The sequence below is a fragment of the Siphateles boraxobius genome, unplaced genomic scaffold (genome assembly GCF_051911475.1).
Source record: "Siphateles boraxobius isolate OS27281-9 unplaced genomic scaffold, OSU_SipBor_1 31, whole genome shotgun sequence".
NCBI lineage: Eukaryota > Metazoa > Chordata > Actinopteri > Cypriniformes > Leuciscidae > Siphateles > Siphateles boraxobius.
The window spans coordinates 7,957,332-7,982,067 of NW_027508931.1; the positions used below are offsets into that span (position 1 = coordinate 7,957,332).

Below are 24,736 nucleotides of genomic sequence, written 5' to 3' on the forward strand. Positions count from 1 at the left end.
ATTGAATGCTCCAGCGAATCCGTCAGATTGGGTACTGAATTAATATCTGATTCATAGCAAGTTATCAAGACTTTCATTAATATCTGTCCATAAATAGTGATAACTATTACCATATGTGTACTTTAGATTTGAGAGTCATGGTTGTTTAGTTTATAGTATGTCTTAACCTATTATTTTATTGATTGATTGATTGATTGATTGTTGATTCATTCATTTAATAAATAATTATATTTGGATTGATGTAATATGACAGTGTAATACAAGTACCAAAAAGTACTACATAATGATGTCTAAAAAGTATAATACCATGGCATTATAGAATCTTTATTTCAGATTGGTTGACAGATGTTCCTGTGTTTCAATAATCCAAAGGTCCATTGTCAAATAGTCCTTACCTATTTGTTAGATTTCACCATGTAAAATACTTTTGACTCAATTCAAAAGTATGTTGAAGAAAGTTATAAAAGGTTCTTTTTTATGGAAGAGAAATACAAGACACAGTTGGATGAGGAAAAGTAGTTAATTTGCCAGAGATGTATGTATGCATGTATGTATGTATATATATATATATATATATATATATATATATATATATATATATATATATATCAGAGGCTGAAGCTCTGGGGTTAGAGCAATCTCTTGGGAAATATTTTGTCTTACATTTTATCAGAAAAAGTCTTACTCAAGAGAAAATGTAATTTCAGAAGTTCTCTGTGAATATGAGACAGCAGACAACCCTGGTGAACATATAATATCTAATCAGGGGAGCTAGACGCCACATACATAAAAATGATATGTAGTGGAAAGAGGAAATGAGACTCAGCAGAGAAAACACATTACAGTCTTTCAAGTCGTTTAGAATTATCTGCTAAACAGAAAAGGAATAGAAGCTACTTCAAGATTGCCTTCTAAAATCAAATGAACCGCCTTTTGTCCAGGACATCCACCAGCGGCCATTATTCATTGTGTAGAGACACTTTGATCACCTTCACAAGACCAAGAAGCAAATAGCACAAACACGATGCTTACCATCACTCGATTCCTCCTCTTCGTCTTCATCTTCATCATCTTCCTCCTCCTCTTCATCCTCGTCCATCTCTCCATCACCGTAATGAAGGCCATCGTCGTCTTCAGCTGCACCAGGGTCGCTTTCTCCCTTTAATTTAGTGTGGAGCTCCACCGCCTCTTTCCAGGGCACCCCACCCAGATCGGAAGGGCCGGTCGCTTCCGGTTCTTCATCCTCTTCCTCCATATCAGACTCTGAGCTGCTGCAGGCATGGAACACAGATGTGTTAAAAATCAACAAATGACGCCTGGCTGCTCTTTTTACTTGCAAATAAACACCCCAAGCAAGTTAACTACACTATCGTTTAAAAGACTGGGACGGGTTACATTTTTATAAAGAAGTCTCTTTGAGAAGGGGAATGAGACACCGTGTCTTGGATCGACACTATGCGAAACGCCATCAGCATGACCGTGTCACCAGCCAATGAAATAGGAATGTGTACATATGTGCTTCAGACACCAGTGATGCTGATGGCGTGCCACATAACGTTGATCCAAGATGCACTGTTGAGTTCCAATTTGGAAACAGTTGTGCTGGTTAGTATTTTTTGTGGAAACGGATGCTTTATTTTTTTCCAGAATTCTGTGATTAATAGAGAGGTCAAAACAACAGCATTAATGTTATGGGATGTAAATATCTTTACTGTCACATTTGATCAATTTTATGCATACTTATTAAGTAAGTAATAATTAATTTAAAAATATATATCTTCATGACCCCAAACTTTTGAAAGGTAGTGTACACTAGATCTAAAATAACAAGATTAGGGAGGACAGTTGTAGTATAGACAACACAATATGGCACTTTATTGTATTCATAAGGGATTAATTTGATCATGAAAATTGTCTCTATATCTCTATACATGGTCTCTATGTCTGTCTATAGACTTAAGGACACTTGCCTGCATATTTAAAAATGTTTTGATTTCAAGCCAGGACATAAATTCAACAAAGGTACAGTACATATAAAAATTTAAAAAAACTAACAACACAATGTCCTCAAATTGTAGTTAAGAGAGACTGTCCTTGTTACTCCAAGTCACTTTCCTTGAACAAATTACCATCTGCCAAATTTAAATGCCAACTTATATCTATCATATGAGACAGGAAGTAAAGAACATGGAGGATTTTAATTTAAAAAAAAAAAAACACTTTGGCCACACATTTCAATTACAGCAGAATTATAGTAAAGTACTACAGTAAGTTTTAATGAACAAACCCCGTTTTAATTTGTAACAAGTAACGCCCGATAATTAATTTCATTAATACTGGTGCTCACGTTATTAGTGGTGATAGTAACTGCACAGCAACACCCTAGCACAGTGTAACCAGCATGATATAAAGAAGAGAAAGATACCTGGATCCCTCCTCGATGTCAGTGGGTTTGTCTAGCACGCTGCTGAGATTGTGCTCGGCCTGTGTCTCCTCGGGCACCTCCTCCAGCTCCTCCTCTCTCATCATAGACAGACGGTAGTTTTCCAGCTCGATCCTTTCCGGAGTCCCTTTAAGACGTTTGGCCACGCTGGGCTCCGTAACCCCGTTCACCTCTGTCACTGTGACGGACAGAAAAGAAAAAAAATGTAGTTAATGTAAATATTTAACAGATAGGGAGAAGCTCAGGGATGGTGTGTAGGGGTGACATTGTGGTAATAAGCATAATATTAGCATATTAATTGTAATGATGCTCATGAATTCGTAATTTTGTTGGAGCAAAAAGCATTAGGTAGTAATACAAAGATGTATAAATCCATTTGAGTTTATCATCTCCCATAGTAACTCATATCTAGTACTGTCATCCACCCCACCTGTTGTTTTGAAGCTAACAAATTTCTGCATTTGCACTCAGACAAATAAAACAAACACAGTCAAAGGTCTCTTTAATTTTTATTTACACAAGCAATGTTTGTTCTTCATTATCCAACATGTATACTAGATTTAAATATCACGTTGTCAGTGAAATACCCTTAAATACATCCTTAAATAATAAATACAATGATTACCTTGCCTTTTTCCCTTCTTATAGAGCACCTCGGAAAAATATATATTTTTAAATATTAAAGAACTTTGTTTTAACATAAATGAACAGGTAGACATGTGTAAAACTAATATGTCTATCCAGTTAAGTAAGTCCCCAAACCCAAATCAAGCCAGTGAGAACATTTTGTGCATGTAATTTAACACAAATCACGACTGTGGTGGAAACGGTTACAGGGGTGAAGCATGCAATCTAAAAGTGAATTATGATCAATGTAATCTGAACTCAGTGAATAATGGATATCCCTCAATATATAGATTATGTAGTGACAGACCCCATGAATAAATAGTGTGTCATGTTCAGTTGATTCATATTTATGATTCCAGACTAATCTGATCCTTTCACTCAACTGCTAAAGGAATAATAAAACATGCTTTCATATATTGGACACATTCACCTACAAATCTAAAAGTACAAAATACTTCAAAAAAGAAATTATTAAAAAAAAAATATAAAAATGATATGTATGTGTATGTATGTATATGTATATATATATATATATATATATATATATATATATATATATATATATATATGTAGCATTAAATTAAAATGAAGATGAAATAAACTGAGATGGAAATAATGTCTCAATGCAACAGTCTTAAAAATAAGCTTCATTTTCTTTATGCAAAATATAATTCTTATTTTCTTTTTGAGGTGAAATATAACAGGAAAATGCTTTATGAGATTTAACCTCTAAAATGTATATGATTAATGTTAATTAAGATGCCGCTAAAACCTCTTAAAAACACAATAACCATTTATGCTTTATACATTTCATCCTAAGTAGCACAAACTCACCGGAAGGTTTATATTGTGTATCATTCTAAGTGATACACACATAACAGATGCTATGAGCAGTGGTGTTAGTATGCAGAGAAGAATTAGGACATGAACATGGACATAGATGCAAGGATTGATGAGAGTGTAAACCAATCACAGGCACAGATGCAGGCACTAGCTCAACAACAAGCTGCTCTGATAGGAGAGGGAAAAGGTAAAGCTTACAGAGTCCACCAATCACAAGCACTGATACAAGCACTATGTTACAAAATGTGCACAGATCAGAAATTACAATCACAAACTTAAAGGCACTAATCACAGATCTACACACAAAGGAGAGCAACAAAAACAGGCAATAAATAAATAAAAATTATAACACATGCAGGCAAAAAAGGGTTAACTATTATCGCACTTAAGTTATTTAATAAATATCACTTATGTTATTTCTAAGTCACCAGCTTTACACAGCTCTAGATTATTTATTTAATTACCAGTACAAGTTAACAATTAATTGATACACTTTTTAGCCTGAATGGTTTACTCACACCCAAAAGAAGAAATTTGATAAGGCTGCATCATTAAGAATAATATTCATACTATACATCCAAGCAGTTTACAAAGAGTTAATAATTTGTGACATCATCAGGGGCACACAAAACAAGCACAATATCACTAAATCACAGCATGTGCTGGCGGGAAGTGCCCAGATTAGCTCAGAGGCTGGAAGGGGGTCATGCTAGAGAATATTGAGCAGGAGGTTGAGAGTAAAGCAGGAGAGCAGATATACGCAGTAGGCGAGGAGGAAAGGAGAATCTAAGGGATTGTGCGCCACCTGGTGGCGGGTCCAAGACATCGCTCGTCGCAACGAGCGCATGGTGCCCCATACTCCTCGAGAGAGGCACAGGATGGGGCCTAAAGAAGAAAGGCGGGTACCTGAGGGGCGGAGTTCCACAGGGGCCAGAGAAGTTATGGCTTGGCCTGGGGCGTCAACTGTGTTGGGGGTTACCGCCAACACCTGGGGCTCCTATGACAGCAATAAAAACACATTAAAGTGTATTGTTGTTACATCAAAAATAATGTTAAAAATAGACTATGGAAGGTGGGAATACAGTTTAAAAAAAAATCTCTCTGATACAAACAGATTTTCCCCCAAACACAGATTAAACGATATCAGTACCTTGGGGTTTGAGGGAGCAGTGGCAGGTCCAGGCCGTTTTCTCTGCGCCAGACCAGAAAGTCGGTAGCAGTAGTGCGGTTTACAGTAAAACTTCCCTACAAGAACAAAAAGACACAAATTCACAGCATTAGCATCCGTTTCAGGACGTAAATCAAAGAAAACCCTCAAATGAAGTGATGTAAAATGCAACCAATGTGTGTGTCGTGGTTGATTAAGTGCAAATCTGTAACTACGCCATGTGGGAGGTTATGAAACGGCTCATACTTAATAAAGAATTGTTGATCGTGCAGAGAAATGGTCCCTCTGTCTCAAAACAACAATATCCCACTGTGTTGGTCACAAAGTTCATCTCATGACAGCAAACTACGAGCAAGTATTCATTGCAGGAAATTAAAGAGACTGCTTACATTAATCAAAAAAGCTTTAAAGAATATTCAATATAGTTGTATATGCAAAAATGATGTTAACTTATAAGTAGCTATAAATAACATAATCAGGAGGGATATTCAATAAGTTGGATTTAATTTCGCTTTGACTTCATACCGTCCTCAACGTCGAAGGCGTACGAGGACAGGCGGAGGGTGGTGCCGCAGTAGTCGCACTTGAAGCAGCTGCGATGGAAAAACTTTCCTTCCGCGCTGAGGCGCTCCATCACGTAGACACGCTTCCGACAGAAGAAACACACGTCACTGCCACCGATGTTCTGAGGGAACTCCTTTCGCAAGGAGCCCTGCGGAGAGAAAGACAGAAAGGTGAGACATGCTGGTTCAGGTCTTTTTAAAGGGATACTTCAGCTCTGGGAACATGAATGTGTATTTAATATTGGTCATTTATATAGTAGAAATGTGAAATTATTTTTGAATTTGGAGTTTTCTAGACTGAGAAAAGCCAGAAAATGTATTTTTGACTCATGTGTATGAAAGACAACAACTCCCAGAATGCACTTGGTTTGCTGCCCTTACGAGGCCACGGAGTGGCACCTTGCTGCCCTTACGAGAGCAAGGAGTGGCACCTAAAAGCATACACATCTTCCAAAAGAGACACACATGCAACAAAACACTGCATGTTTTTCTGTGCTTCGAGGAGTTGAAAATCAAAACACAACTGGGTGTTCAGGTTTCACAATATTGACATCAAAATAAAGTTATACAAATTTAAGAGATTTAGAAATTATTAAAAAAAAATCCTTTAGAAATTTTTGAAAGAGAGAAATATTTTAGAAATAAAAAAAATAAAACAATTTTGAAATTATAAAAATACAAATTCTAAAAAAAATATTTACAAATGATAAAGAAATATTTTAAATAAATAAATAAACTACAACATGTGATGGTAGTAAAAGCTCAGCAATGATACAGTGAACCTTTCTCACGGGTCTTTTTCTTGGAACAACAACGGTTGCAGTAAAAGAGCATGGATTTATATACCTGAAACAACTTTTTACCCTTACGAAACCTTAAATCATCTTTGTTCTTGTAGGTGTTATTCCTGTAAGGTTCTAGTAAAGTTGATGTAGAACCAATTATCAGTTTACTGAATCATCTTGATCACAAGTAGTTGGTGATACCCAGTCCTACGAGCAGCCCATGTACCTGGGTAAAGTGTGCTATACAGTCTCAGTGATGTACACCAATACTACAACACCCATTAATCTTACCAAATCCCTTTTCTCAAGCAAGGGCCCGGGGTCATCCTTAGCCTGAAGCTGATTGGCTATTTGCTCAGCCAGTGAGCTCACATCCCCTGTGTACATCTTTGCACAGTTCTGCATGTAATGGACAGAACAAAAGAAAAAATGAGGGGGAAAATGTTTATAGTTTTTTTTATACTAAAGCAATTTTATGCGTATCAAGACAGTGAAGGATTAGAAATACAAAAACCAAAGTTAAATGCAAATGTTCTTCTATGGTTATTTGTGTAGATGAGTGAGGGCACGAGGTGTAAAGCAATTCAAAGAGCTAAAACAGGACGAGACAAGTTGTGACAAAATGGTAAAAAGGTTTTATGAAATAAAAACCTTAAAAATTGCACTTTTACACCACAACATACTTGATGCAAATACACACGTCCTTTTAGAAGTTTCAGAAGGTCAGTAAGATTTTTTTTTAAATAAATTAATGCTTTTATATTGCAAGGATGCATTAAATTAATCAACGTTCTATTCATCAAAAAATACTAAGCAGCTAAACTGGTTTTGACATAAGAAATGCTTCTTGAGCAGCATATTAGAATGATTTCTGAAGGATCATATGACACTGAAGACTGGAGTAATGATGCTGAAAATTCAGCTTTGTCTAAACTAATAAATTTCACAAAAAGAAATTAAAAATGAAATTGTAATAATATCTCAGAATATTACTAATTTTCAAAAACATTTAAAAAAAATCTTACCTACCCTAAACTTTTGAATGGTAGTGCTTCAAGACAATGAAAAGTTAAAAAAAATGATTTTAATTAATTTAGATTAATTAATTTCAGATAATAAGTAGATAAATAATAAATAAAGCAATTCAGAGTGAGGCAGTCAAGTTGTACAAAGGAAAACGGTTAACCTTCGGCCTATAATACGTCCAAGAGTTGTACACACCAGTCTGTTTATAGGGACAACAACGTTACATTTTAACACCCCTAAACATGACGGGGAACAAAACGAACTGTGATTGGTTGCCCTGGGCCAATGAAAACTTTTATGTCCAGACCTTCTGCCATCAGTTGGAAGGTCTGGCTACGTGAGACCAGGTGGAAATGGACTTCAAGATCAACTTGGGCTCACAATGCTTTAGGGAAACAGCACAGATTAGTTTCCGGAGATAGCTCAATTAGGTCACATCCAGTTTATAGCAGTGTTAGAATGTATGGCAATACAGTACTTGTCTATTTTTTTGTTGTATTTCAATATTCTTTGCTTCACACACTGATGCACACATCTGGTTATATACAGGTGAAGACTGGAGTGAGATGCTTTTAGGCAAAAGGTTCAAAGAGTGGCACCAACACATCCATGCACACAAATGACTCCAGAACACAGCAGTCATTCGATGCATCATTGCTACCTGCCGGAAAGAGCCGGGGGAAAGCAGAGGGCTATCAGTGCTCACATCACACGCTCTGTACCACTGCTCTGTGAAGAAGTGTGATGGCTTTTTCTTAGACTTTGAAAGACGCAGACAGAAAGATGAGGGGAAAGTAAAGTTAAGATGACAGATGAACAGCAGGCTGAAAGACTACAAATCGACAGTCTTAAAATTAATATTGCATGTTAAATATAAGCTAACCACCATCAACAGCATCTGTGACATGATAGAAAATAACAGTAATTATTATAATAATAGCACTTGCAATAGAAGTATATGGGGGGGGGGGGGTAAAACTATTTATGTATTTCTTTTTTGATTTAACAAACGGAGTTATTTTCCATTTAAATCAACAGCATCTCTACACGAAGCATAACTTTCATTATAAAACAAACATGTCTTGTAAATTCTGACTAAACGAGCCACATTCGTTTCAATGTTAAATGCAGATAAACTCACCACTTGCAGTAAGGTTAATGAATTATATTATTTGGTGGAAGAACTGTATATTCGGATTATTATTAATAGAAATAATGCAAATAGTTATTGAACATTGCTGCAATTTATAACACTACTGTTCAAAATTTCAGAGGTCAGATATTTTTTATGACATTAATAATTTTGGTAACATTGTTTTGCTTCTTTCAAAAACATTAAAAGATTAACTGTCCTCAAACTTTTGAATGGAAGTGTATGTTGCTGCTGCCACCATTTATAAGAGAGACAAGCCACAACAAGTCATGTGATTTTACCACACTTAAGGAGTGCTTTAACTGTGAACATGACATGAATATTAGCTTTATTTAACCTAGAACATTTCCACTCCATCTTTGCTAAATTTGTTGTCATAATGACAAAAGAGTGCTTAACTGCTAAAATAAAAAGTTTAGGACTGTACATGAATGACATGTTATTTATTAAATAAATGTGTGAAAAAGAGTGTGTTTTCAAGGACACCCGGTGCTGAAAGTTCACCTTTGGCTTTGCTGGTCTGTCTTTAAACTGAGAGGTTAACCTCTCAGCTCGCTCTTGAATGCTGGGAATGTGTAAAGGTACGTGACCATAAGAACACAAAATCTGCCTCTGCAGTGAGAGAGATGCAGTTTTAAAGTCATGGAGTTAGGACAAGGAATATCACCGTTTTCAGCAATACTGTCAAACCTTCTGAGTCATAAAGAGTTACGTATAAAGCATTCAAACCATCATACTGTAGGTTAGAGGAACTTTGTGTTTAAGATGCAGATGAGACATCCATGCATGTCTCTCCATGCTCGGGCAGAGCTACCTGATGCTGGAGGTCAGAAGGAAAGAGGGATTGCTCAGGGCGGAGGCCTCGGGTCAAAAGCCACTGCTCAATAAAGAACCGTGATGGCTTTTTCATAACCTTCACAAAGATGATGTGAGGAAAAAAATAACTATTAACTTCAATACACATAGAAAAAAGTAGGATGTAAATGTTCAAGAAAACTAAAGGCCACAACTCAACAACGGCCACAACTCAACAACCCTCTACAATGCGAGTAAATCACTCGGATATGCGACCAAATTTCACACTAGGTTACAAAAAAACAAAAACTTTAATTAGCCATTGCTAGTACATCGTACGATTTCACTCGCCTGTGACTAAGTTAGACTAGAGGCAAAATAAATTTAATCGCAGATATAATTGCATTGCCTGCTGAGCTTTACGCACCGTCGATTGGCTGAGAGAACCCTCTGTCGCACCATCACACACACTTAGAGAAAGAGAGAGGCTTACACATGCCACGTAAAGAGAATTGACGCGCTAGGTCTAAATGCAGGGATCGACAATAAGGGCTGCTCGATGGCCAAGAGTTGATGGAACTGTCATTGTCCCATGCTGCATTGTCATGAAAGTGTAGTATTTGCAGGGTTTCCCATACGTTCATTTATTTGTGGCGGCCCGCCAGAATATCAACACTGACCGCCAGACATTGATTTTCGAATATTTTTTTTTACTAAGCCAATTTAAAATCGTATTTGATTGCAGAGCGCTGTAGCGCATTCGCGCCCCACTACCTCTCGCTTCCCTCTCTCTCTCTTTCTCCTTCATGAAACACTGCTGCACAAATCTGTCCAACACAGCGCTGTCAATGTTGAAGACCCAGCTTTAAAAAAAGTTATTAGCCAGCATGCAAGGATCCTAGCTAATTAGGAGCTAATATGATTTTCGAGGTTACCATGCTGTATATAGCTGGTAGTCAATATCGATGCACGTGCGCAACTCTTGTTTTATTTAAGACTGTTGTACTTAATAATGTTTGAAATGTATATTTTATATTATATTTATATGGAATATTTTTTTAATTTGCATAGTTATTGCATTCCATGTAAAAAGTCTGGCGAGTAAAAAAAAAAAAGTACAAGCCAATGGTGACTCAAACTTCACTGTGTCCATAGAGGGTTGCTCAAGGAGGCAGCATTCAAAACAGAGTGTCATTATTGTCTTTAACTTGGTGGTGCTCTTGACCAAAGCTGTCTGATATTGTTTATCATCATCCATTAGTTAAAAGCATGCTGTTTTCTCTTGAATTGCTCTACCTGTGGCTGGTCCTTCCTGTCGGGCTTGCCTTTAAACCTAGCAACTAAAGTCTCCGCTCGCTCTTGAATGCTAGGGATATGTATGCACTCTGGCTTGTCCACATTAGGCAGGTTATCTTCCTGTAAATGGAGATGCTGATGAAAGCACAAACTATATTGCTTTATTTTGATATCTCTTTGCAATTGTAAATCTGTGTAGTTTTAAAACTGAAAGCTAAGAAATGATTCTCTTGAAATAAAGCATTGTAAAAGAAAAATATAGCATGTGTTTATTCCACAAAATTAGTTAAGTTAAGAGAAGTTCTCCACACACAAATGCATGCAAGTTATCAAAGATGTAACAGGAGTTCAAAATCTAAAAAAGATTTTTTGACAATGTTTTTAGAAAACCCCCATGCAATTGTCAATGTTACCCTGTAACAGACTGAAAGGTCCTGGATCGCATTCGTTTCATCACTACCGCCATTACACTTGTTTATTTCTGAATGGTTAACATTATGCTGCAGAGAACCCTCAGAAATCAGTTCCACCATCATTAGCTAGAGTATCTCAGACTAAACTATCAAAAGGGTAACACCCCTATATTTCTAAAACAAAAATGAAACAAATGCATGGTGATCCATTACATTATTTACATTAAAATAATTCTAACCAAAATGCAATATCAACTTTATCAAGCATCATAAAACAAAATGACCAATTTTTGGCTTACAGAACTGTATTAAGTAGTTCACGTGAAGGGGTGTGCAAAGTTATACATTTCCAAAATCAACTAGCCTGAGGAATGCTCGAATGACTAAATACCTGGAGCTAAAAGTATAAAAAAACGAATCAGAAAACATTTAAATAAACTACAACTAATAAAACTCCTATCTCGTCATGCGAAAAATGGTTTAATTGTCTTTTTATTGCCCTTTATTGTCATTTTTTTATTTTAGAGTCTTTTTTTAAATTTAGTTTTTTCCTTAATTTAAGCAATAGCTCCAACATGAGAAGTAAGTTAAGAAAAAAAGGAAATGTATTATTATTAAATAATAATTAGGGCTGCCTTCTTATAGTCGACGAGAAGAGTCAACTAAACTTTTATAAGTAGTTAGTCGGAGGGAAAAAAAACTCCACAGGAAGTGGTGAAGTGAGGGACAGTATGTTAACGGCGGGTCCTTGATGTAATTACAGTATGTGGTGCAGGAACTCCAAATGTTTGCCTATCATCCATCGACATCAAATATGGCTTATCATTTGATACATGTAAGTAGTATCAACTTTACATGGCAGCTAACCTAGATAAATGTGCGCTATTATTATATGCATATCCAAGTGTTAATACGGAGTGTGGAAGATGAAGTATTAGCACGCTTACTACATGACATCCAGGAGCTGACGCGATCACTTGCATTTTCTCCTGAGTAATGCATCAAAAACTGTTATTATTTTGAGTTTACACAAATTAAAGTAGACCCTTTACAAAACGTGCTTTTGTAAAATAAAGAAAACAAGCAGGATGTGCTTTCTACCATCTCGGTCTCCGTGAACTGGAGCGCGTCACAAAAACTCAGCGTATTACTGGCCTTAAATGAACGACTACAATTCGACTAGAAAAATATTTGGTTGGGGCAGCCCTAATAATAAGAATAATAAGAATAATAAGAATAATAAATGTGAAAGCTCTGGCACCACGAAGTCTTAAAACCTACAAAAAGCTCATCTCAAGAGACTACAAAAGGAGAAAACCAGCCCCTGTGAGAGACGCTGAGGTTAGTACTGGATGACAGGAGTGTGTCACCTGTGTGTGTGGAAGAAACGATGAAGAGGAGGAGGAAGATGAGGGTGAGGAAGAAGAAAGGAGAATGGTTTTCTTAGGGCAGCTCCTCAAGACCTCAGTCCCGCTGCTGGCCTTCAGAGAGACGAGAGGAGAAACCTGTTCACATAATATTTCACAAATGCAAAACCTCTCACACATTCCTCAGATAGAAAAAAACAAAACCCTGAAAATACCATCCAAACATCCAATCACCTACTACACACAAACATAACCATGGTGACGAGTGACAGGAATGTTGTGTTAGAAAACAAACAGAGACCCATTAAAGCAGAAAAACACAGCTGATAATCAAACCAGACTTTAGTAACATTTAACAAACACACAGACCTCCCATGCACATGGAATGTCTAACAAAGCTATCAAAACCACATCTAAAGCTTTACAATCGGAGAATGAGGAATATCAAAGCGTATGGCGCATTCGTCTCAATCAAACTGGAAACTAAATCAAAGAACACCAAAGTACAGTGTGGAAAGATATGCCTCTAGGTCTCCAATACATGAGCACACCTAGTCAAACAGGAAACTAACAACAACAGACAAGTACACCGAGGGATAAATGATCACCTCATGGGTCTATAATCTTGGTTACTACATTTGGAGACACAAGGAAGGACACAGGAGACACTATATTGTAATCTTAAAAGCAGGGTGTCTTTTCTACAGCTTTGTACCTGCTCCTGTTTGAAGGGGAGAGTTTGACACTTCAGTCTTTCCTTATAGCGGAAACTCATTTGCTCCTGTAACTGTGTGCGCCTCTGAATACACACATAAAACATGAATTCAAGGTACATATCATGCTTTCCTCTCATACACGCACAAGCTTTCAGTTCAGGAACCGTTCTCTCATTAAAACAAATGAAAATACCAAACAAAAAAAACTAAAAACTAAAAAAGCCACATTACCGTTCAAAAGTTTGGGGTCAATAAGATCTTTTTAATTAGTACTTTTATTTAGCAAGGATTGCTAAAATGATAAAAAGTAACAGTAAAGACAGGTATAATGTTAGAATTGTATTTCAAATAAATGTTGTTCTTTTGAACTTTCTATTCAAAAAAGAATACTAAAAAAATGCATTATGGTTTCCACAAAAATATTAACCAGTACAACCGTATTAAACTGATAATATTAAGAAATGTGTCTTGAGCACCAAATCAGCATATTAGAATGCTATCTGACGGATCATATGACACAGACTGGAATAATGGTGTTGAAATTTTGCTTTGGTCAGCATTGGAGACTTCTTTAAAAAACTAAAATCATATATATTTTGAAGCAAATGAAAAAAACGAAGCTATGAGGTAAGGAAATGTCCAGTATCTTGCCGTCACATTTTCACAACCAAAGTATTGAGGGGTGATATATTTTTGATGACTGAATGACTGATACCAAGGCACAACAATAATTCATGAAACTCGAGGAGAATAAATTTTTGTCATATTAATTTGGGATACGTAAAGAGTTTACAAAATAATGGTCACATCTTTTTGACCTCAATTTCATGTCAAAAATAAGATCTATAAGGCTACATATCAACTCAAAAAGACAAGTTGATAAAACGTGCTTTTGAACTGAAGTATTTAGATTAAATGAGGAAAAATGGACATGCAAGACACATTTCAACAAAACTGACTAACAATACAAGCATTGTTAGTGTTAATGGTTAATGGGAATCTGGGAATGTACTACACTCTTTACCTTCCTCCATGCTGGGACTGAAGCCAGCCGCACTGACTCTTTCAGAGAGGGGGCGGGCGGAGAGGGGGTCAGCAGGAACCCCAGATTAGGCATAGAGTCCCCCTGTGACCAGCAGCACGTACATGATGGGTGAAGTGACCAATGAAAAGTGGGAATGTGCCAAAGCCATTAACATCCACAGGATTGAGGAAAAGAACAGAAAGGAGAAATAAAGATCGGAATGGACATATAAGCTGAAAGTAAATGACTGAATTTACTGCAACAAAAAAAAAACACCTGTAATGTGCCATGCATGAATAAAATGTAAAGAAAAACAACTAAAACCATGCGACCAGGTTGCGTTTCAAACTAACAGTTTTCATGCAGGAAGTAGAAGGAAACAGATTATTGAGCAGAAATACAAATGAACCAGTCCATGCATGAGACCATAGACACATGAGAAAAACACTGCTCTTTAAAAGTTTGTGATCAGTAAGATTTTTTTGTTATCAAAAGAAGTCGCATATGCTCACCAAGGCTGTATTTATTTAATCAGAAAAAATGTGTATGTATTTATGTATGTATGCATGTATGTGTGTATGTGTAATATATATAAACCTTTACTGTCACGTTTGATCAATGGAATGCAACCTTGCTGAATAAAAGTATTAATTTCTTTTAAAAAAAAAAATTACACTGAGCTCAAAACTTTTAGTGTACAGATAACACTTATCTTGCAAAGCTCCAGGAGATAAGAGTTATCAACCTCACACGGATCCAGAGCACAAAGGGTTTAGCTTACTATAAAAAAAGCTCCCAAATCCTCTCTGATGCCAGTCATTCCTGCTGGTTCCTCCATCAGAATGAACCAGAGCATAAATCCTATCAATTGTACTCTATAAACCTGATCATTTCAATCAATCTCAGAATGCAGAGAATTTCTGGCAGTAAGCAGCAGCAGTTTAGGACAAAATTCTTCCCTTTGTTTTAAACAAACCTCATAACAACATGGGATTTTAAGAGCTGTGCTTCCCACAAAAATAAATCGCTCAAATAGCAATGCTGATCTACAATGTGATATTCGGGGGGGCTTTTTGAATTGTCTCCTGATGCCACAGGAGGGCGCAATGAGCAAAATATGAATTCAGCACATTAAATTGTTTATTCAAACAATGAAATGACATAACTGACTGTACAAAAAAAAGTTTATAACTTTTAACTAACGTGTGTCAAATATAATTTTGTAAATTGCAAACTATTATGAACAAAAAAGCATCATGTATTTATGCATAGTTTAATGAAAAGAGCCGAAGTGCAATCACAGAGTACTTTTTACATATAAAAACATAAGATTGAGTGGAATTGGGAAAAAACCCACAGTTTGAAGACAAGTTTTTTTAAAGTCGAACTTCTTTTAACTTTACATGGCTTTCTAAAAATGCGGCTCTCTGTTGCGAGATGAGAGTGCAGCGTGGTCCATCTAGCGCTTGTTTACATAGAAAACAGGAAAAAACAGCGCATAAGAGGTGTTCTGTGTGAACGGCTTGGACCTTACAAAGATCTCCAATCTGCAATGTTTTGAATTAAAAACTCATCAGCGCCACATCAAATGGGCTCAACTGGATAGGCTAAAAAAAACTAAAAAAAACATTCAAACGCAACGGCTTACATCATCATCTCATGCACCACTAATAAGGTTGCCTTACACACACCTACGATTCGAATGCACCTTTTTTTTGCATTAGAATGTGTTTTTTTTTTTTTTTTTATGTAATCAGCGAATTTTCAAAATTAAAATTTTATTTTGACAGCCCAATTTGTTATTTTATAAGTCCACAAATGTTGAAAAGTTCCAACCCACCTGTCTTTTGAGTCCAGTAGACTGCGTTGGTGCGTTCTCCTCAAACTTCGCAAGCAGCTGTGTGGCCATTGACTTCACTTTGTTGTTGTTGTTTGTTGCTGCAGCCGAGTCAATTTTACGTTCTGCCAGAGCTGTAGCTATAGAGGGCCTTTCGTCTCGAATAACCCTCTGCAGCTCCTCCTGAGATGTTGGAGAACAGGAATGAATAGATTTAGATAAGTACATACACAAGGCAATATGTTGCAAATCCATTGATCCAGTAAGTTATGGCCTTACATCCTCTGACTGTCCAGTCTGGCTGGTCTTTCGTCTTTTCCCCAGTACATCCACTTCCTTTTCTTTTTTATCCTATGTAAGATTTGAGAGGAAACGTTGAATGCTGAGATTACAATAACAAACCAGCAAACTAACAAGTGATGAGAAAGGAGACATGTTTACTAATTAAATCCTTGTAGGAGAACATTTTTGTGATTTTAACATGTAAATGAAGCAACCTGGTGCACTCTGACATGAAAATAAAAGGAAAAGACATTTGCAAAAAAAAAAAAATTTGACACTAGGGTTGGGCATTGACACGATTTCAATTCAATTTGATTTGATATATTTTAATTTGGGGCCGATCATGTACAGTACATAGCAAATTTCCTCAAATAATAATAATAAAAAAAATCTCTCAACTAATGCTGTAAACTATACAGAGAACATCAGTTGGTACATCAATATAATATTAAAGGTTCAAATTAATTGATTTGTACTTTTGAACTTTTTATATTAACATTATAATACATTTAACTAAATAATTATGTTTTACTTGTTTTTAACAAACATTTAAATGGTGGACTTATTCAAACATTAACTATTGAATAACCGGCTTAAGTAAAAATAAAATGAATATCCAATATAGTGCATATATTTAGCATAATGCTCCTCCAAGTTAATTTTTCTAGCTAACTATAACTAACGAAAGTTTTTGTACATTGATGGCTTTTCTGAGTATGAATGACATACATGATGCCGTTCTGCGGTTGAAACACTGAGAGATTAATGTGACATGATACAGATTTCATTAAGCTGTACCATATCTGTCAACATACCTTCTGATGTACATTCATATTTATTTCGTGCTGTAAAGCGGAAGAGATGATTGCTTCACATAAGCTCCACGCTGCTGCTTGCTTGAACTGAGGCACGCCACATTAAAGAGCACCAAAAAAGATTGCGAAAGCTGGGGAGACATCTATGGTCTCACTCCTGTCTATGGGAAATTAGCCCATTTCTAATTATTATTGTGAGGTTTATAGTGCTTGCAATTTCAGTCCCGCTCCCCAACCAAAACAAAAGCAACTAGCTTGCAGGTATGCAATAATCAAATAATTCTGCAGTACCAAAAAGAAACTTGATTTTTTTACTTGATGCAGAAAAAGCCTTTGACAGGCTAGAGTGGAACTATATGTGGCTAGTTCTGCAATCTTTTGGTTTTGGTGAACATTATATCTCTATGATTTTGGTGAACATTATATCTCTATGATTAAGACACTTTACCACTCACCTGAGGCATCAGTCTTAACTGGTAATATTATCTCCCCCCGTTCCCTCTACAGCGAGGAACGAGGCAGGGATGTCCACTTTCCCCCTTACGGTTTTGTTTATCCCTTGAACCACTAGCACAAGCCATTAGGAAATCTGAATTAACACCGATTAATATTCATGACCATAATCATGTTATTTCGTTATATGCGGATGACATTATTTTATATTTAGATCACTTTGATATGTCAATAACCGGTATAATTAAGGAATTTGACCGCTTTAGTAGTTTATTGGGATCCAAGATAAATTGGTCTAAATCAGCTTAAATGCCAATTAACAATGTTAAGGTTAATTATCCTATCCCCTCATTCATTCCTATTAAAGATTCTTTCATCTATTTGGGTATTACCATACATAAAAACATTCATAAGATTGCCATGGACAATTTTAATAACATTTTAGGCTAGATCAAGAGTGATACTCAAAGATGGAATAATCTTAAAGTCTCTCTTCAAGGCCGAATCTCCTCAGTCAAAATGAATGTTACCTCAGCTTACTTTTCTTTTTTCTATGCTGCCGCTTTCCCCCCCCCCCCCCTCCCCCTCCAGGTTACTTTAAGGAGATCAATTCCTTACTCTCCCAGTTTATCTGGAATGGTAAACAACCCAGAATAAAACTAGCCACATTGCAGCATCCTATACTTTCAGGAGGATTGGCTGTGCCAAATTTTTAATTATATTATTGGTCATTCCAACTTAAGGCTCTTCATATTTGGGTGGATTCTCAATCCAAAGTTCCATGGAGAGAATTTGAAGTTGACCAGGTTAAACCACATAGGCTCCAAGATATTCTATTTGCTGGTACAGGAAATAAAAATAAGTATAAATTCAGCCCGGTTGTAGCCAATTCTATTAGGATCTGGAAAAGGGTTGAACGTCTGATGGGAGGACCTTTCAAATTTTGTAGCAACACATGTCTAATCCAGGTTTATGTCTTCTCAATGATGACTCTGACTGCTGTATAAGTTCATTGCAAAAAAAGAATGTTGTTTGCTGGGTTTACAGCTGCAAAGACGACTATAATACAGAACTGGTATACTCTGCACATATTGGATTCATAGCATCCACAAATAGTGACTTGTGAACGTACTACAGCACAAATAGCAAGGCTAAACCTAGTACCATTGATGCATGGCAATGCTTTTCTTCCAACATATTGGACTATATAAAGGAATTACCTTTTGTTTCTCCTCCTTTCAAATTGTTAATTATTGGTGATATGTATGTTGTCCCCCCTTCCCTACCTGTTTGTTTGAGTGGATGTTATTTTTTTTCTAAAGACAATAAAGAGTTGATCACAAAAAAAAAGAAACTTGACTACCTTGGGGTTTCGTTTGCGGGAGATGGCGATGCTTTGACCCAGTTTACTGAGGAATGAGATGGGTGATTTAGTGCTGGCAATCAATGCAGCCTTCTCCTCAGGGCTCAGATTGTGATTTTCTGGGGGGGGATAAAAATTTAAAATATAATATATATAATTGCATGCTAGGAAGAAGCATAATTAATAGCATAATGACTCAACATTCCTTTTTTGTTTTACAATTTTCTCTGGATGCAATATTGTAGAACAACAACTCACCACCAGGGGGCACAGTGTCCTTGAACATTTCATAGAACTGGCTGAGGTACATCACCATGGAGAGCTTGTCAGGCTCCACCACACCAGACATCTCCTTCCCGGTCATGATGGGAGAAATTCCAAACTCCTTTTCGGCCACGTCAAAAGCCATCTGGTTGTTCTCCACATCTTTCTCATCCAGCGAGTCAAAGTCACTATAATTATAAAACATCACAACTGAGTAACATCTCCATATACCATAAGCATGTTCATAAGCAAGTTGTAAGACTGTAGACAAGTGATAAAAAGTTATTTAAAACCACTGAAACAAGATAACAAAAAAAGAGAGGAATCAGAGAGGAGATTTGCAATTTTTTAATCATACAGGTCACAAGAACATCTGCTAAATATTATTTTCAAGGGCTGTTCACACCGACAGTGAATCAGTTGCAGGAGAATGTCAAGTTAGTATAGTCAATATTAGTCCAAATTCTGTCGACAGCATTGTGTTAAATCAAAGACTTTAGATATACAAAGACGGAAAACTCACATTACTATGAATGGGAGAAAGTAAAACGCGCAATATGGCGGAATAAATATAAGAGCCAAAACGGCAATAGGTAAAGTCATTGCGTCTGCCTTTTGAAGCTCTGGTTGCTAGAGATATTTGATGTTTCACCATTCAAAGAGATGGGAGCTGTTTTTGCATGACTGGAATAGCTGTCTGAGAGGCATTTCAAAGATGACCGCCGGGTGAAATGACTTGCCTTAAAGGGACTTTGGTTAAAGTGTGAAGATGAATTCATTTGCTGCATTCCCAACAGTCTGTATTGCTCATACTGCGTCAAAATGGCAAACGTCATTGAAACTGTTAGAATGAACGCTTTTAGAACAGAAACAGAAACCGCTTTTAGCTAAGAACTACTACTTGATTTAAAAGGGATCAATTTGAAAGCATCCACATCAAATCATCAAACTGACATACCATTCAAAGTTTGGGGTCAGTCAAACTTTGAGAAATGATTGTCCGCAAGGACACATTCAATTAAACAAAAGTGACAAAATAATTTCATAATGTTAAAAAAGATTTCCACTTCAAATAAATGTGGTTGAATAACTGCAAACAGAAAAAAAAAAAAGATTTCTGAAGGATCATGTGACACTGAAGAATGGCTGCTGAAAATTTAGCTTCAACACCACAGTAATAAATTACATTTTTAAATATATTAAAATAGAAAATTCAAACTGTAATATTTCATAATATTACTGTTTTTACTGTATTTTGAATAAATAAATGCCGCCTTGGTGAGCATAATATACTTCTTTCAAAAACATCTTACCAACCACAAACTTTTAAACAGTGGTAAATGTTCGCTAGGACTACATTGATTGCGTCAAAATTCACACAGTCTATTTTATTTGCATTAATAGATATATACTTCGCATAGTAAGCATATCAAAACTGAACTAATACACTGCATAAGTGTCTGGATAGAGCTAGGAAGGCAATTGTCGGAGTAAAGTATACTCCTCAGAGAATTACACTAATGCTGCCTAAAAACAAAAATGCAGACTAGTTTAGCTGACTATAACAAACAGCTCATAAGCAAAAGCTTTTAAAGGTCACTCAGCATCTGCTCTAATGGAGAGAGTTATGATAATGCTAATGTACGTCTTAAAGGCTAATGAGGCTTTCAGCTGCTCTACATGACAGACCCCAGTGAAAGAATAACTACAGTTTCTGCCCTTCTACAACAGAGCAACTTACCCAACTGTACTTTTATTACAGTGTGCTGTACTCAACAGATGAATATGCCAAATAAATAAATTCTACATGGTGAACAAAGCTATATATAGCTCATTAAAAGTAACGAGGTGAAGACAAATGAACTGCCACAGGTGAAGAAACATTTGAGTATTATTATCAAAGACAGTGTCACTGCTGACTCATATTCTGCAGCTTAACAGCAAAGCGGTTGAATCTTTGGCTCATTGAAACTTTTTGTTTTGTGTCTAGGGACAAGATTAGCTAGTTCTCGATTTGATTCTTATTCATTTGAGTATACCTCAGTAGTAAATGTCCATTTTGCTTATATATAGAAAAAATAAAGGACAGGGTTTCAGATTGATTGAAACCGGTGAATTGTCTTTATAAACTATTTATTAAAAAAACTACTCTAACATATATACTACATTTTATAACTTATGTTTTCAGTTACGCTCACCAAGGCTGAATTACAGTACAAACAGTAATATTGTGAAATATAATTACAATTTTAAAAATCTTGATTTTAATATATATCTTAAAATATAATTTATTTATATAACGGTAAAACTGAATTTTCATCAGAATTACTTAATTTATTCTCAGAATTACGCCTGTCTTCATTATCAAATGATAGAAAAATATATATAACATTATAAATGTATCTGCTACTGTCACTTTTGTTCAATTTAATGCACCCTTGCTGAATAAAAGTACCAATCATTTTAAACATTTGTCGCGTGTATTATTCAGTTGTTTGTGTAAAACCTTTAAATAAGGAAAAACCTAAAGTAGAGAATGCATCTTTTATGATGAGAGTCCAAACCTCAAATCATACATCCAAAACCTCATAACTCTCTAAAAATGTCAAAGGTTTTTCTTTTTAACTTTGCCTTGATCTCCTGTCTTCTCACACTGCGGGGGGCATATGACTTCCACATCCTCTCAAAAACAAGTTATGCTATTCTTTGTATGAACTGGATCTCTGATTCTCTGCTGCAGTGTTTGTCCTCCAGTCCTGCATCTCTAAATATAGAACCATAATAACACAGGGCATTTTTTGGGGATCAGCATGTGGCATACTGCACTTACATGAGGTCTGGTCTGTATCGGTGGATGAGCGCACACAACGCCAAGCCACTCTTCCAGGACGTGGTGAGATCAGACACACTGACACCTCGGTATCCCTCCGTCTGCCTCTGACACCAGTTCAGCAGCTTACTGGAGCGTGCGATGGACTCTGATGGGAAGTAAGCAAAGTCAGTAGGCGCCTCTGAAGCAAGAATATGCATATTCAATAACGGTATGTGCCAACATCCAATCGGATCGGAGTTAGTCACATAACCAGAGCAGGGCCTGAAGAACTTTCATGGTGCATTTCATTCCCTTTTGAGTGGTTATGAAACATTCAAGACATCGACGACACTGGCAGTAGTTCTAAGTTTATGAAAATATGTTAGTGCATAGTTGTTTAATTCTGAAGCGCTCGAAAGACACCTTTCCATTCCATGTCAGAGTTACTCTCTTCATACAATAAACTGCACAAAGCTTTTTGAAAAGCCTGTAGAACGTCATGCATTCAGATCAGAGTCACCCGCAAAATTACCTTGCAATTGCTTCTCAAGCAGAATTTCTAGAAGGAGAATAAATCAAGTTATACACATTTACTTTTGACACCATCCATCCATCATGAAGGGTGAAAGGGCTACATAAATGTATGGAAAAACAATTTAACCACAGCGGACGTGCAATACTAATATGACACCAAATCTACCCACCATTTCTTGTGAGCTTAGGAGTTGAAGAGTTGACCACATTCTCCATGTCAACGCGCAAATCCCTGGTTTCTCCGGTGTCCAACAGATGCCGTACCTGTGGACAATTATAGTATTAGTGCTCATGTTTATTTCTTTCGAGGGCCACCATTATCCAAGCGAGCCAATATCATATTTAATAATAATAAATAGTGGTCAACCAATAATTTTTTTTTCCTTTTTTTTTTTTTGCAATGGCTGATGCCTAGACAGCAGTGTGGCAGATGGCTGATTTAATGCCAATATATACACATTTAAAAATGTAAACACAATATTTACTCAAAAGTAGGGCTGCAACAACTAATGATAAAATAGATTATTAGTGATAATGAAAAGAATCAACAACAAATGTGATTATCGATTAGTCGCAGTAGTGAATAACTCATTTCTTTGAACAAAACGCATATGGAAAATAGCAGAGGACACAGAGCAAACTGCCGCAGTAAATGTACATGATCCAAGTTGTCCAAAACATGAGAATATATTTATATTTATAAGCGTTCAAAGGCGTTCAAACACGTTAACCGCGTCTTGCGCTGTTGTTTTGACAGATATGCTGTTTAAAGCCTTACATTTTATGGTTATATCCTTATCTGTAAATGTCAGAAAGTCCCACAAGCATTTCCATTTAGCATATTCTCCCAAGTGTCTTGTTAAACTTTAGTGTTCAGCGGGTGGGCGCATACACATCAAACAGACGGAGCGCAGTAGAATAGGAGCATAATAATTCTAATTTAAATAAATTGTAGGTTTAAAATTCTATATGTAAAACAAGTAATCATATTTATGACAGCAGTAACAGTAAATGCACTATTGTTGGAGTAGCCCAGTAATGTAATACAATTACTATGTTCAGACGAGTGTATGTGTTCCTCATACAAGTTAACATTTTGTGCTTTTATTTGTGCTCATTTTTAATTTAGTCATTTTAATTTCTGCTTTAAAATAGTGAGCAATCAGTTGATTTTAGGTTTAGAATGTAATGTTTGTATTTTAACCCTTTTTTGCTTATGCACAGCTTAGCCAACAGAAACAATCACTATATTTGTTTTCATAGGCTTTATATTACACATTGTTTGGAGAACAGCATTGTGCAGGATGTGGAATAACATTGTTTATAATAATTGATTTAGGTTGTTAAAAATTAAAAAGGTTGTTAATGTATAATAATTTTTAGATTTTTCATTTTTCACACTACTCAAAAGCCATTAAAATAATATGAAAATAGAAGCTATTTTGGGGATGCACCACCTCTGGCCAATGCAAATAACCCTTCATTAGTTTTTATGTTATAGCCAATAACTGATAAATGGCTAATATTAAAATGCAATACTTTTTTTCAATACATTTAAATAATTATAAATCTACAAATCAATCATTTTAAATACAAGTCAATTTATAATGTAATCATTATTATGGGATTTTCTAAATATTACATTTAAGTGTTAATTATTAAAATAATTATTTAACACAAATTATAAACATATTATAAATCCATATTATAAATTAAAATAAAATCTGAAATTGTTTTAAATATTAACTTTAAAAGAGTGGCAAATGTGAAATAAGTGGACAAATGATCATTCACAACTGAGGGTGTGTTCACACTTGGCATGTTTGGTTCAATTAAAACGAACCCTGGTGTGGTTCATTTGAACATGTGTGAATGGTTGGTTCCTCTTCCAAACAAACTCTGGTGTGGTTCGGCGTAAAAATGAACACAACACGGACTAAAGACATGTAAACGAACCAAAAACTATTCCTCATGCATATATTTTTTTTCTCATTTTAGTTTGCCTTTCACAGTTCGGTACAGGCATCAGAACCGCATCTCCTCGCAACAGATCGTTTGTGTGCGTTTTGACTCCTTTACACGTTTTTTTAAGCACTTCACGAGTTCTCAGCTGGTCAAAATAACACTGTATGCAGGCTTCGCACACACAAATGCAAC

At 36.0% G+C, this 24,736-nt stretch overlaps 1 protein-coding gene across 4 annotated transcripts in view; it reads right to left on the reverse strand.

Moving 5' to 3' along the window:
• Positions 1-24,736, reverse strand: part of mical3a (microtubule associated monooxygenase, calponin and LIM domain containing 3a) — an 85,807-nt gene that overhangs the window by 28,106 nt on the left and 32,965 nt on the right. For 2 of the 4 annotated variants that reach the window (XM_077193610.1, XM_077193608.1), the window contains exons 11-21: positions 22,750-22,843; positions 22,064-22,211; positions 19,228-19,421; positions 18,970-19,088; positions 16,336-16,407; positions 16,060-16,239; positions 5,607-5,793; positions 5,064-5,158; positions 4,820-4,910; positions 2,426-2,621; positions 1,033-1,271 (exon numbers count right to left, since the gene is read on the reverse strand). In XM_077193610.1, the coding sequence (XP_077049725.1) occupies positions 1,033-1,271; positions 2,426-2,621; positions 4,820-4,910; positions 5,064-5,158; positions 5,607-5,793; positions 16,060-16,239; positions 16,336-16,407; positions 18,970-19,088; positions 19,228-19,421; positions 22,064-22,211; positions 22,750-22,843 (1,615 nt within the window). Of the gene's footprint in view, positions 1-1,032; positions 1,272-2,425; positions 2,622-4,819; positions 4,911-5,063; positions 5,159-5,606; positions 5,794-6,720; positions 6,829-8,116; positions 8,216-9,112; positions 9,221-9,422; positions 9,522-10,699; positions 10,820-11,112; positions 11,200-12,482; positions 12,594-13,194; positions 13,279-14,219; positions 14,322-16,059; positions 16,240-16,335; positions 16,408-18,969; positions 19,089-19,227; positions 19,422-22,063; positions 22,212-22,577; positions 22,605-22,749; positions 22,844-24,736 lie in introns of all 4 variants that reach the window. The other 2 variants (XM_077193607.1, XM_077193611.1) reach the window with 2 other exon arrangements.